The sequence below is a fragment of the Montipora foliosa genome, chromosome 10, assembly GCF_036669935.1.
Source record: "Montipora foliosa isolate CH-2021 chromosome 10, ASM3666993v2, whole genome shotgun sequence".
Lineage (NCBI taxonomy): Eukaryota > Metazoa > Cnidaria > Anthozoa > Scleractinia > Acroporidae > Montipora > Montipora foliosa.
Window position 1 is genome coordinate 14,867,544 of NC_090878.1, and position 12,500 is coordinate 14,880,043.

The window sequence follows — 12,500 nt, forward strand, 5'->3', positions numbered from 1 at the left end:
TTTTTTGTATATTTGGGTGTTTCTCCTAGCGCTAGTTCTTTTTCGTTCATATCAACTGTCAGGAGTGAGGAAAAAACTCTTTCTATGTTGCATGTTGATTTACTTCTTGGATTCACTGTATCGAGTGACTTTACAAGCTCTTGGAATCACTAAAACGTTACCGCTTTCCAAGGAACAAGTCATCCCTCTATTCAGTCTCTTTGTCATAAGTATTTTGGGTCACAACTACTTGTTAGCAAATAATCTCTGCCTTCATTCAAAGCGACAAAAATGTGCTGTTTTCTTGCTCTTTTCAGCCATTTATTGTTTACCTTTTACAGCGGGTATCATTGTTTCTTCAGTTATTTATCCTGCGTATATAAAACAAAACGAACAAGGCAAACTGATCATCGCTCTATTTTCTCCACTCATTGGGGTAGCCTTCAAGACATCATCTCGTATTTGTCTTCAGAGACTTTGGAGAATAACACACCCAGCTTATTCTTACGTTATGATGGCGCCAGTGTATGGTGCCTCAGCGATCATGTTCCGTGTTATGCAGGTAGATCTCGGTAACTTAAAAGCCATCGCCTATCTTGGAATAATTCACGGCGTTGCCGAAGTCATAGAACGAAGCATAGTTGTTGTCATCGATCACATATGCCAACAAATCTTGAAACGAACCTCAGTTCCTTGGGGGCGCTACCGAACTCCGCGTACCGAGAGAATAACAGCGGACATCGCCATCATGAGCATGCTCTATGAGTCCACCGCAATTGTCTCCATCAATGGATTCTTTCATTTGTACCAATTCATTTATATGAAGAACTTATCCCACTGGGCAGTTTTCCAATCGTTTACCGAGATGACTGCAGTTCCATTAGTCATCGAGTGGCTTTTCACAAGTTTGTCTTTGGCGATTGAAACGCGATACCAGAATTTGGCCGTCATGGCAGTTTGGAGAAAGGACTGGAGAAGACACATTCTTGTTGCTATGTTGAACGTTTTACCATTGGCTGTTTGGACGAGTCAAAATCTTTTTACTTTAGTCCAGGCACGATTTGAGGATCCTTTGCATCAAGTTCCTTGCAAAATGCCATTTTCTTAAAATAATAGACTTGTATTGTGAAGAAGATTTTAAGCCAGTAGGTGAACAGAGAAGTGTATTTATCGATGGTGACTATAATATATACATACTTAGGAAAATCCGAAGTGCTGAGTTGAACCTGTAATCTTTCAAAAATTAGCTCAGATTCTAGAATCCTGCTCGTAGAAGGTGCCATCCCCTCAGCACTGATTTCAGTCCTGGCAGTGAGTGGGATAAATGCCGACTTGCATTAATCATTTTAGTTCAATGGCTTGGCTTTTACGGGTGTTCTTCTTCAGCTCTTCCGCGATGCGCTGAACTGTGGCCCTTGATACCAACTGTGACGAGAAAATCGAGTAGCTTATCGCAGCTATTGAATATTCCCCAGCGATCCTAATATTACAAAAATACGATTTTAATTCATGAAGCAAGGGCTTAATTTCTAAAGAAACATTGATGCTGCATTGATGGAGAGTAACATTTAAAAAATAGATTTTATTAAGGGAGTTAATAAACGGAAACCAAAGTAAGAAAGATTTGCGAGTTCGAATTTGCTCTAAAGAAGGACGAACGCTAGAAACGTCATCTCGTAAATCTTTGAGACAACAAACCAACAAAAGTGTTACCACTCAGCAGGAGTTGAAGCTGTATTTTTTCGAAATTAGCTCAAATGCTTCAATCCTGTGACCTAGGAGATTTCTTGGAGCTGCCATTCCCTCCACAGCATTTCATTCCTGCTCTGCGCCGGATGAATTTCCGACTCGATTGATTCTAGTTCAATGCCCTTGGTTTAACGAGTTTTCTGTAGTACTATGGCCATTTCTATCAATTGTGACGGGAAAATTGAATAGCTTATTGCAGCTACTATCAGACTACGACCTCATAAAAACATGAATCAAGAGATTTTTTTTAAAGAAAATGTAAATTACTGCTGCATTGGATAGGAGTCACACGCACAAAACTTACGTTTCATCGACGGAAAGAGCTGATAAAGGCAAATTAACCAACGAGGGATTGAAACGTCAGCTTTCAAATCTGTGAAACGATGGTTAATTTACCTTTATAATCTGTTTGGGTATAAAATGACAAATTCACCGGGGATCTCAGTTCGTGCATCTCTTTAAACAGCCTAGGACGGTTTTCTTTAATGCTCCCATTTAAAAATGACAGATAAAATTCGTTCTCCTTGCAATTCTTTTCTATTGGTTATAAGACATATGTGAAGGTCTACTGAACCTATCTACAGTCCTCATTGCAAAGGAAGATCTTTCTCCACAGTTAATACATGCAGGTCACTGATTTCCGAGTTCATGTCTGCCTCCTCTTCAAAGCGAGTCTACGTGATAAGTTTACCATCACAAAAACTTCTTCACTTAGACTCGCTGTGAAGAGGAGGCAGACATGAACTCGGAAATGGCCCATTGAAGACCGTGGGAGCTGGTTAGACACTAATGGAACTGCAGCCTTTTTTGAGAATATTTTGAATGCTTCTTTTCTTCGTGTGTGCACTTAGCCTCATGAGAATTCTAATACTTATTTTTATTTCTTGGGTTTTGATTTTGGTGCTAAATACAGTCATTGTTGGGGAGTTTTTGTCTTGTTGTATTTTATTCCTGAATAAAGTCAACGATTTTTATGGCGGCTGACCTATGACGGCTGGAACAGAATGATTTGGCACGCCAAACATTCCCGTCAACAAACTTGCCTCCTTTTTTTTTCTTTTAAAGCAATAATAAATATTTACGAGATCTCTCGAAGGACTAGACCCTCCGTGAGGGTACACTGGGTTGCCTGTGGTACGTGCACCGTTCCAGACATTTTTTTTCAAGTTGGGGGGTCATTAAGAAGTCATACCAGAAGAGGCGCTTTGGCTCACAGGTCCTCACACGTTTGTAAGACGAAATAGATCTGCCCTTGCGTAATATGTAGCTCTAACAGTGCACGATATTGTTTTGGTATTGTCTATCATTGTAGTGCCATGGTAGAAGTCTTGGGTAAATATTCTGAGAAGATATGTGGTTACTAGCAAAGTACTGAATCCAGAAAGATTGAAGAAAATAAATGGGGAGTGAGAAATATTGGCTTCTGGGCTGACATGTTGATAAACTTCTTTTCACCACAAGTTTAAGCGTGCCCTCTGAGCATCTGACAGCTTTGTAATACCGAAGTTCACTGAAGTTAATCCTATTCGGCGGGGTTAGTGTTTAGATGGGAGACCAAAACAATATACCCCTCATAAATTGAAGCATCGGACCTAAAATACTATTAACGCTAACAAATGCGAACTCACCAAGATACAGATTTTGTTAGCTTGCTTTATGCAAAAACAAGTATTGATGCAAAAGTAAATAAATATTGATACACAGTTTTCAGAAAGAGCAGAAGGAAGTTTCCAGGACGGTCGCTCGAGAATAACATATTTACGACATGAAAACAACATTCATTTTGAACCGTGAATATAGAATATAAACAGTTACGATCAGCGACAAACATTTTGGGAGTTTTTTTTGCAACGTTCAGTTTTGTTATTGTACGTTTTGGCTGCACAAATAAATCGCAAAATCGAAAGTGACATCGCCAGAATTCAGCGGGCGCCGTGATTAAGTTACCGCGGCATGTTTACTTGCCAAACAGTGAAGCATCTGTGTCAAATGATGGCAAGATACCGGGTTTTCGTAATTTTCTTTTTCTGTTAAGTGTTATAAAGTTTGACAATGAAATGAGCGAAGTCAAAACAAAGATCACAATCGCCCAACTCTTGTTTATGCAAAGTTCAAAATTTACTCTCCAAGACGCGTTCGACGTTATTTATCACCAGGTAATTTCATCATTTTGGAAATGGCAGCTACTTTATTATTCATCTGCGTCACAATTTTTCACTGATTTTGGGGCTCATTTTGTTGAACCTCAAGCACGCTTCCAACAGGCCTGTGAACCCTTCCTGCTTACAGAGCAATACTAAAAAAACTTCTCCCATATCGCATTTCAACCTTAAGCTCGGAAATTCAATACACAACATATTATAATTCACAAAGGCAGAAAATACCACAGAATCCTTTTCCAGCGAAAAATTTATTGAAACAAACAACATATTTGCTCTAAGAGGCGAAAACCTCTTCCTATTTCATTGCGTGCGTGAAGGCAAGAAACTCAATCGTGTCAAGGTAAATCAGGTAAATACAGCTCACTTTGATTTCGGCTCGACGGGCGATAGATTGTTGTCGAAGTCCATTACTCGTCGCTTTTAAGATTCCACCGCCTGTATATCCAATTTACTTGCCATTGTTGAGCTTCATAAGGGTATATTTTGTTCAAAGATCCACTAAAACGCCATTCGCGTTACATGACTTTCGACGCCATTGCCGGTTAAGTTAATCGTTCTACTGTGTCCACCATAGAAATCTACGCATTTCCCACTACCCTCTCGATCCTAAGAAAATACGCGCAGAAGGCTCTATGCACAAAGCCACCACTTAGCAGGGGAGTGACAGGCAAGACTTTTACCGACACGGAAAAAAATAAAAAAACGACGAAATAAACGCAGATTCCTACTGGGTTTGTCATACTGGCAACCCAGTAACAAAAATCGCGCAAAAACAGATTTTAAGGCCAACCTGACATTCTCCCAGTGGTAGAGTTAATGGTAGACCACCATGATCTGGTCCCCATATCATGCTTATTCGCTTCAAGTTTAACAGCCTGAAGTTGGTTTTCCTTAATCAGCTTATTAATTCTCTCCTGGAGTATAGTAACATTGGGATTTTGTTCATGTCCTCCTTTCCGAAGAACGCGCTTTCCTGCGTTTTAGAAGGTGTTTTACTAAAGGTGACATGAAAGGTGGGTCCCTTGATGGCATTAGCACCGTGTTCTCTGGAAAACAATCCTTGAGTTATATACCAGGCCACTTATTTGCATATGAATGGCGCGTATTAACCAGAACCCAAAATACCATAACACTCTTTCTTTGTCTCTCCAAAAGTTTGCATAAGCATTCTTTTTATTTTCTCTTGGCACTTACAGTGGTCCGAAGAGAAACTGGAAACAATGCTTATGCAAAATTTGGGAGGGACAAACAAAGAGTATTATGCATATGTCAAGTGAAGCTATGATCCTCGCAGTTATGAACACAATTTTTGCAATTTCGTAAAGAAGCTTGAAAAAATTAGGACTTCAATGGGGTTTGAAGCCGTGACCTCGCTATACCGGTGCGACGCTCTAACCAACTGAGCTATGAAGCCACTGACGTTGGGAGCTGTTCATTTGTGGGTTCCAATGTTCCCGTGAGGAATGAATGAACGATGAAATGATATATGAAATGGATCATATATGAACTGCGGATATGAAATCAAGTGAAGCTATGATTCTCGCATTTATGAACGCAATTTGCATTTCGGAGTTTTCATACTGGCTAATTGTTATATGCCTCGTTCTTCAAACGATGTCTGGTTACAAAAACACCATAGTGGCCGGGTCAGTATTCTGCACTTCTCAGTCTCGCAAATCAACTTCATTGGATGTAAATATGTCCGGCAATTTGCCCATTGAATTCTCATCGTTCAATTTTATATTATATCCTATTTTATTAAAAACTTAACTACTGATATCAGATTTCCAGTATTTTCATTGGCTGGCTCGCCGGACACGAGCTAACAGTTCATATACATGCTGTACCTAATATGGTCAAGAAACGCGTCGCACACTAAAGCAAGCGGACTGTAAGAAAGAAATGGCTGACAAAAGCCGTTTTAGACGGGAATTAACTGAGGCAGAAATCGATGCTTTAGTCGACAATACTATCCCGAGAACATCAAAGAAGAATTGTTGATCCTGAAGTTTTAGTAAAACAATTATTCTACTCGGGCTTCCTGGATATAAAATGATTATAACCAACTCGGCGCTACGCGCTTAGTTGGTTATCTATCACTTCATATCCAGCGTGCCCTCGTAGTATCATTGTAATATACTTACCAAAATATCACGTTTCTGATTGGTCAACTGAAGACGAATGCAATAATAATAATAATAATAATAATAATAATAATAATAATAATAATAATAATAATAATAATAATAATGATGATGATGATGATGATGATGATCGTTTATTCATCGTTTTTGCACCATAAACTGAATTACAAGGCAGGTCAATAATTACATACAATTACTTCTGAATTGTGACAAACGTGATTTTGGTATTTGATGGTGCAAAAATTTCCGAGTCCGTTAGTTCTTGAAGAGGCAGGCAAAGAAACGGTTTCTCCTGTTCCAATACGGTCTTGTGTGTGTAACACTCGGAAGTAAAAATAGAGGAACCGTAGCCAGGGCAAAACATATTAAAACTTATAAAAACGTTCACTGGCTATATACAGTTAAAACTTTGGACCTTTCGGCTGTCAGGCTACAGCCTTCAATGGAAATGAATGGAAAAAATGACAACTACAATATATACAAAAATAGGTGAGACTATAAAAAGAACAATTAGTTTTTTTGACACATTTTTTCCCGTTTTAATATTCTTTTTATAATTTCACCTATTTTTGTATTTATTGTAGTTGTCATTTTTTCCATTCATTTCCATTGAAGGCTGTAGCCTGACAGCCGAAAGCTCGAAAGTTTTAACTGTATATAACCAGTGAACATTTTTATAATTTTTAACTCGGAAGTGAGTTGCGTAGCAGTTGGGAAGAAAAGTAACTTCGCTTGAGAAATGTTAAGAAAATTAAGCCTGCAATACAGAAGTTGCCATGCAAAGAGAAGCAATGGAGCGATTTGGTTGACTTTATTATGAAAAAACCGTATGAACGTGAATTTCGTGATCACTCACCAACGATTCGTGCAATTTTGAGAACCTTCAAAACATCACTCGTGCCCATAAATCGTGAAATGCACTCGCGTTCATACGATTTCCTACATAAAAACTCGAGCGCCGTGCATCATGGGCAAATCCAGAAACCAAGAGAGCACATGAAAGCACAATGTAACAGTACTAATGAACCGTTAGCGAGTTTGGGAAAGTAGCGTTCGATTTGCAGCGTTTCAGTTCGCAAAACAAAACCTAAGATGAATTCAGAAAGCATGGATGTTTCAACAACAATCTGAACCCTTCGACGTAAACGAAAGTGATTCACGTGGGCGGAAGAGTAATTCGGAATAATAAATCACCGTATTGAAGATGTCAAGCAGCAGCTTTTAGTTATCAAGATTAGCTTCTTGCGTAAACAAATTTTCCTTGGACTAAAGGCAAGGAATTCAGTTTTTTGAAATATAATAGCGTGATTAACTTTCCTTAAAAGAACTAAATGGCAGGACGCACAGGTATCGAAGTGTTTGGACACATCATCTTTAGTTTTACACGTAGTGTATCCGAACAATACAGCCCAAAGGACCCTGAATACAGTCAAGAAACCTTAGAATACGACCTTTTGCAGAATACAGGCCGAGAATGGTACGCTCAACCAGTGGACGAAATTATTTATCAGGAATACAGTGACACAGAGGTCACAGTGGATGATTTCTTACCAGCTTCCTGTGGAGTTAAGGCGGTTTCTTTAGACGCTTGTTCCCTCGGAGATATCGAAGAACAAAACGAAATTCAGAAAACGCATCTCGAACAAGCCATGTCCTGGAAGCAGCTTAGACAATCTGCTTTGCGAACAGTGTGTAAGTCAACGGTGGTCGGTGCTTCGATTTCGCTTCTCTCAGCCATCGCCATTGGCATGATGTTCACAATGATCTCTTGTCTTAGCTATAAAACTTTTCTAAACTGCCATTTTCAACCAAAAGCCTTTATTCCGCTAAAGTTACAATGCATGCAGGTGACTTGTAATATCATCTCTTGCTTCTTTTTATACATCTGGGTGTTTTTGCTCGCGCTAGTTCTGTTCCGTCCATATCAACTGTCAGGAGTGAAGAAAAAACTTTTTCTATGTTGCATAGGCATGTATTTCTTGGATTCATTGTACCGAGTGACTTTTCAAGCTCTAGGAATCAGTAAATCGTTCCCGCTTTCCAGGGAACAAGTCATCCCTCTAAACATTCTCTTTGTCATGGGTATTTTTGGCCACAACTACTTGTTAACAAATCATCTGTGCCTTCACTCAAAGCGACAAAAGCGCGCTGTTTTCATCTTTTTTTCAGACACTTATTGTTTACCATTTATAGCGAGTACCATTATCACTTTATTTATTTATACTATGTATAACAAACAAAACGAAAAAGGCAAAATGATCATCGCTCTATTTTCTCCGCTCATTGCGGTCATCTTTAAGACAACATCTCGTATTTGTGTTCAGAGACTTTGGAGAATAACACACCCAGCTTATTCTTACGTTATGATGGCGCCATTGTATAGTGCCTCAGCGATCATACTCCGGGTTTTGCAGGTGGATCTCGGCAACTTAAAAGCCATTGCCTATCTTGGAACAATTCACAGCGTTGCCGAAGTCATAGAACGAAGCACAGTTGTTGTTATCGATCACATATGCCAACGAATCTTGAAACGAGCCTCAGCTCCCTGGGGGCGTTACCGAACTCCGCGCACTGAGAGAATAACAGCGGATATCGCTATTATGAGCATGCTCTATGAGTCCACCGCAGTTGTCTCCATTAGTGGATTCTGGTCTTTCTTCATACTACTTAGGGACTTCCTCTTGGACTGCCATTGTTATGCAAGCGATCAATCAAAAAAATTGTTGAAGTCTATTATCCCAGAGTCTCTCCGGCGTAGATACTTTTTGTAACTACCATATAGTGGTTTGACTAAGCCCTATATAGGGGTATACAAGTATACATGGCCATACATAACCCTACACAGGTATACATGGCCATACATAACCCTACACAAGTATATATGGCCATAAATAACCCTACACAGGAACACACGGCCATACATAACCCTAGAGAGGTATACATGGCCATACATAACCCTTGACCGCTACGTTTATTAAAAAGTGCAAATACTATAGTATGCTCATAGGTAAAAAAGCTGTTAAAATGATGAGTCTAAAAGTTTTCTATCTGTTTGAACATCAGAGTGATGATGATGATTAAACAGATCAAAAACTTTTAGACTCATTTTAACAGCTTTTTACCTTAAAGTTTTATATGTTACTTTTAACGGCGAAATGTATATGACAAAACTAATTTCAAATCGTGAAGGTCTAGGTACGAGTCTGTAAATTACTGGATTAGCAACTATTGATCCACATAGTCATTAAGTGCGGACCAAGCCTTGGATGGCCATATATGGTTGTGTAAGGCCATGTATAGCTGTGGAGGGCCATGTATAGCTGTGGAGTACCATGTATAGCTGTGTTGGGCCATGTCTAACTGTGCAGGGTCATGTATAGCTGTGGCAGGCTATGTAAAGCTGTCAAGGGATATGTAACGCTGTGGAGGGCCATGTATAGCTGTGGAGGGCTATGTATAGCTGTGGAGGGCCATGTACAGATAGCTGTGGAGGGCCATGTATAGCTGTGGAGTGCTATGTATAGCTGTGGAGGGCCCTGTATAGCTGTGTAGGGCCATGTTTAGCCTTGGATGGCCATGTATAGCTATATAAGGCCATGTATAGCTATGTAGGGCCATGTATAGCTATGGAGTGCTATGTATAGCTGTGTAGGGCCATGTGTAGCTATATAAGGCCATGTATAGCTGTGTAGGGCCATATATAGCTGTGGAGTGCTAGGTATAGCTGTGGAAGGCCATGTATAGCTGTGTAGGGCCATGCATAGCTGTGGAGGGCCATGTATGGCTGTGGAGGGCCATGTATAGCCTGGAAAGCTATGTATAGCTGTGTAGGGCTATTTTTTTCCTCAAGATTTGTTCGGCTGAATTCATTTTTTTTTTTTCATTTATCACTACTCTACCGTCTTTCAAAAGAAGTGCTCAAACGTTTGGAGAAATTATTGCAAAATCATAACTACAGATGAATCTGAAAGCAGTCTTCGTCCGTGGAACAAAGCCCGCCAATATAAAAGTATCCCATTCCCATTTTTGAGTATGAGAAGGAGTTGTACTATCGATCGTTTACAAAGAGTGATCAATCTCCATTTACAAACTGATTTACTAAATCACACTTTCATTGTTAAGTTTTACTGTATGACATATTTTTATTTAAAAAGTAGTTAATACGTACAGAGTATGAAAAAAGGGCATCGAAGTTTACTTCTCATTCCAAAACATCAATAACAAATGAAACGGTAAACAACCAAGAAATCGAGGCAAAACTAAAACGGTTGTGAACTTCCTAAACGATGAAGAGTGAAATTCTTTCAACTTTATTCCAACGAATCCAACGAAGAACTTTTGAAAGAGCTTCGAAGATCCTAGGAAGAAAACGTACAAATGTTGAATGTGGTATACTGTAGTTTGTTTCGAAATAGAACATTCGTGCGAAGGGACTGGGGACACGGCAATACTCGGAAAATTGCTCCGAACTCGAATCGTATATGTCATCTTCCGATTGCTGACTCGGTCCCTCAAACACTGGGAAAGCCTGGGAAATATGAAAGCACGCGCTATTGTTATTGCGCATACGTTCTGCGCATCTCGAGATACTCTTATTTTTTTATGGGTGGTGTTTATTAATACAGGGATATCTTTGCGCGGTTTAAAACTATCCGGAAATAGTAGATCTTAGTAAGTACTCTTGGTATCCAAAGAGAAAACTGGGGGCAACCATGCATTAGTTTTTGAGCGATAATTAAGCTTCAATTTGAGAAAGAACGCCATACATTGCTTTGTATTTAAAAGTTTTTTACAAATATTATTCATCATTTATCTTTGAAAAACGCGTGGTTACCTCCAATTTTCTTTTTGGATTTCAATAACACTTGTTAAGATCTACATTTTCTGCATAATCATACACTGGGGCAAAAATACCTTTGAATTAGTAGGCACCGTCCTTAACATTCATCATCTCTATCATTATCATCATCATCATTATTATCATTATTATCATTAAATGAAAGTCCACAGTTTGCAATGATAGTAAACGAAACAATATATTTCAAGCCCGATGAACGAATGAAATTATCCTAAGTCTACATACATTATTCTTTTCTCAGATAACTATTCCATCTTCAACAAGCACATTTTACCATTTCCCCGTCAAAATTTCACTTATTGTGTGCCCACGACCGGGATGAAAAGGTCATGCGTCTATTTCTGTATTTGACATCACAAACTACTTCGCTTTCGCGTTTTTAACAGTTTTTTGCGTTACAAAAGAGTTTGTGACACCGATCACAGACCACTGTAGACCCATGCCTCTTTCAGCTCCGTCGTTGGTCAAAATCAGTACGGCTATTCGGCTATTTTTCGCTGACTTACGTAACTTTCGGCAAGCAAAAAGTGAAAATTCCAGGGAAAATCGGAAAATATCCTTGTTCAAGGTGGAAATATTTAGCTGAGTAAAGAAGAATAGTTGAAGTGAGGTGCACTTTAAGTTTACCGAAAAAATGATCTATGCCTTTCCCTTGGCTGCTAAATAATATATACAGGGATTGATTTTATCAAACGAGTCGATACAGGTCGAATAACCACCGTGAAAGATTTGGAAAGCTGAAGCAAAGGCAAACTGATCATCGCTCTATTTTCTCCGCTCATAATGGTGGCCTTTAAGACAACATCTCGTGTTTGTGTTCCGGGACTTTAGAGAATAACACACCCAGCTTATTCTTACGTTATGATGGCGCCTTTGTACGGTGCCTCATCGATCATATTCGGGGTTATGCAGGTGGATCTCGGCAACTAAAAACCATTGCCTATCTTGGAATAATTCACGGCGTTGCCGAAGTCATGGAACGAAGCACAGTTGTTGTCATCGATCACATATGCCAACGAATCTTGTAACGCCTTGGGGGCTTTACAGAACTCCACGTACCCAGAGAATAACAGCGGATATCGCTATTATGAGTATGCTGTGTGACTCTACCGCAATTGTCTCCGTAAATGGATCCTTTCACTTGTACCAATTTATGATTTATGTATAGGAAGAACATATCCCACTGAGCAGTTTTGTTATCCTGCGTTTAACAAACAAAACGAAAATGGCAAACTGATGATCGCTCTATTTTCTCCGCTCCTTGGGGTGGCTTTCAAGACAATTTCTCGTATTTGTGTTCAGAGACTTTGGAAAATAACACACCCAGCCAATTCTTGCGTTATGATGGCGCCATTGTATAGTGCTTCAGCAATCATATTCCGGGTACTCCAAGTGGATCTCGGTGACTCAAAGACCATCGCCTATCTTGGAATACTTCAACGCACTTCCGAAGTCAAAGAACGAAGCACAGTCGTTGTCATCGATCGCATATGCCAACGAATCTTGAAACGAGCCCAGCTCGTTAAGAGGCGTTACCGAACTCCGCGTACACAGAGAATAACAGTGGATATCGTTATTATGAGCATGCTCTCTGAGTCCACCGCAATT

General features: G+C 39.5%; 1 protein-coding gene across 1 annotated transcript in view; it reads left to right on the forward strand.

Annotated features, from left to right (window-relative positions):
- Positions 1–1,444, forward strand: part of LOC137972555 (uncharacterized) — a 1,986-nt gene extending 542 nt beyond the window's left edge. Inside the window, exon 1 of the mRNA XM_068819302.1 lies at positions 1–1,444. This exon is cut by the window's left edge and continues 542 nt beyond it. Within this exon, the coding sequence (XP_068675403.1) occupies positions 1–1,087 (1,087 nt within the window). The 3' untranslated portion in view covers positions 1,088–1,444.
- Positions 1,445–12,500: the final 11,056 nt, after the last annotated feature.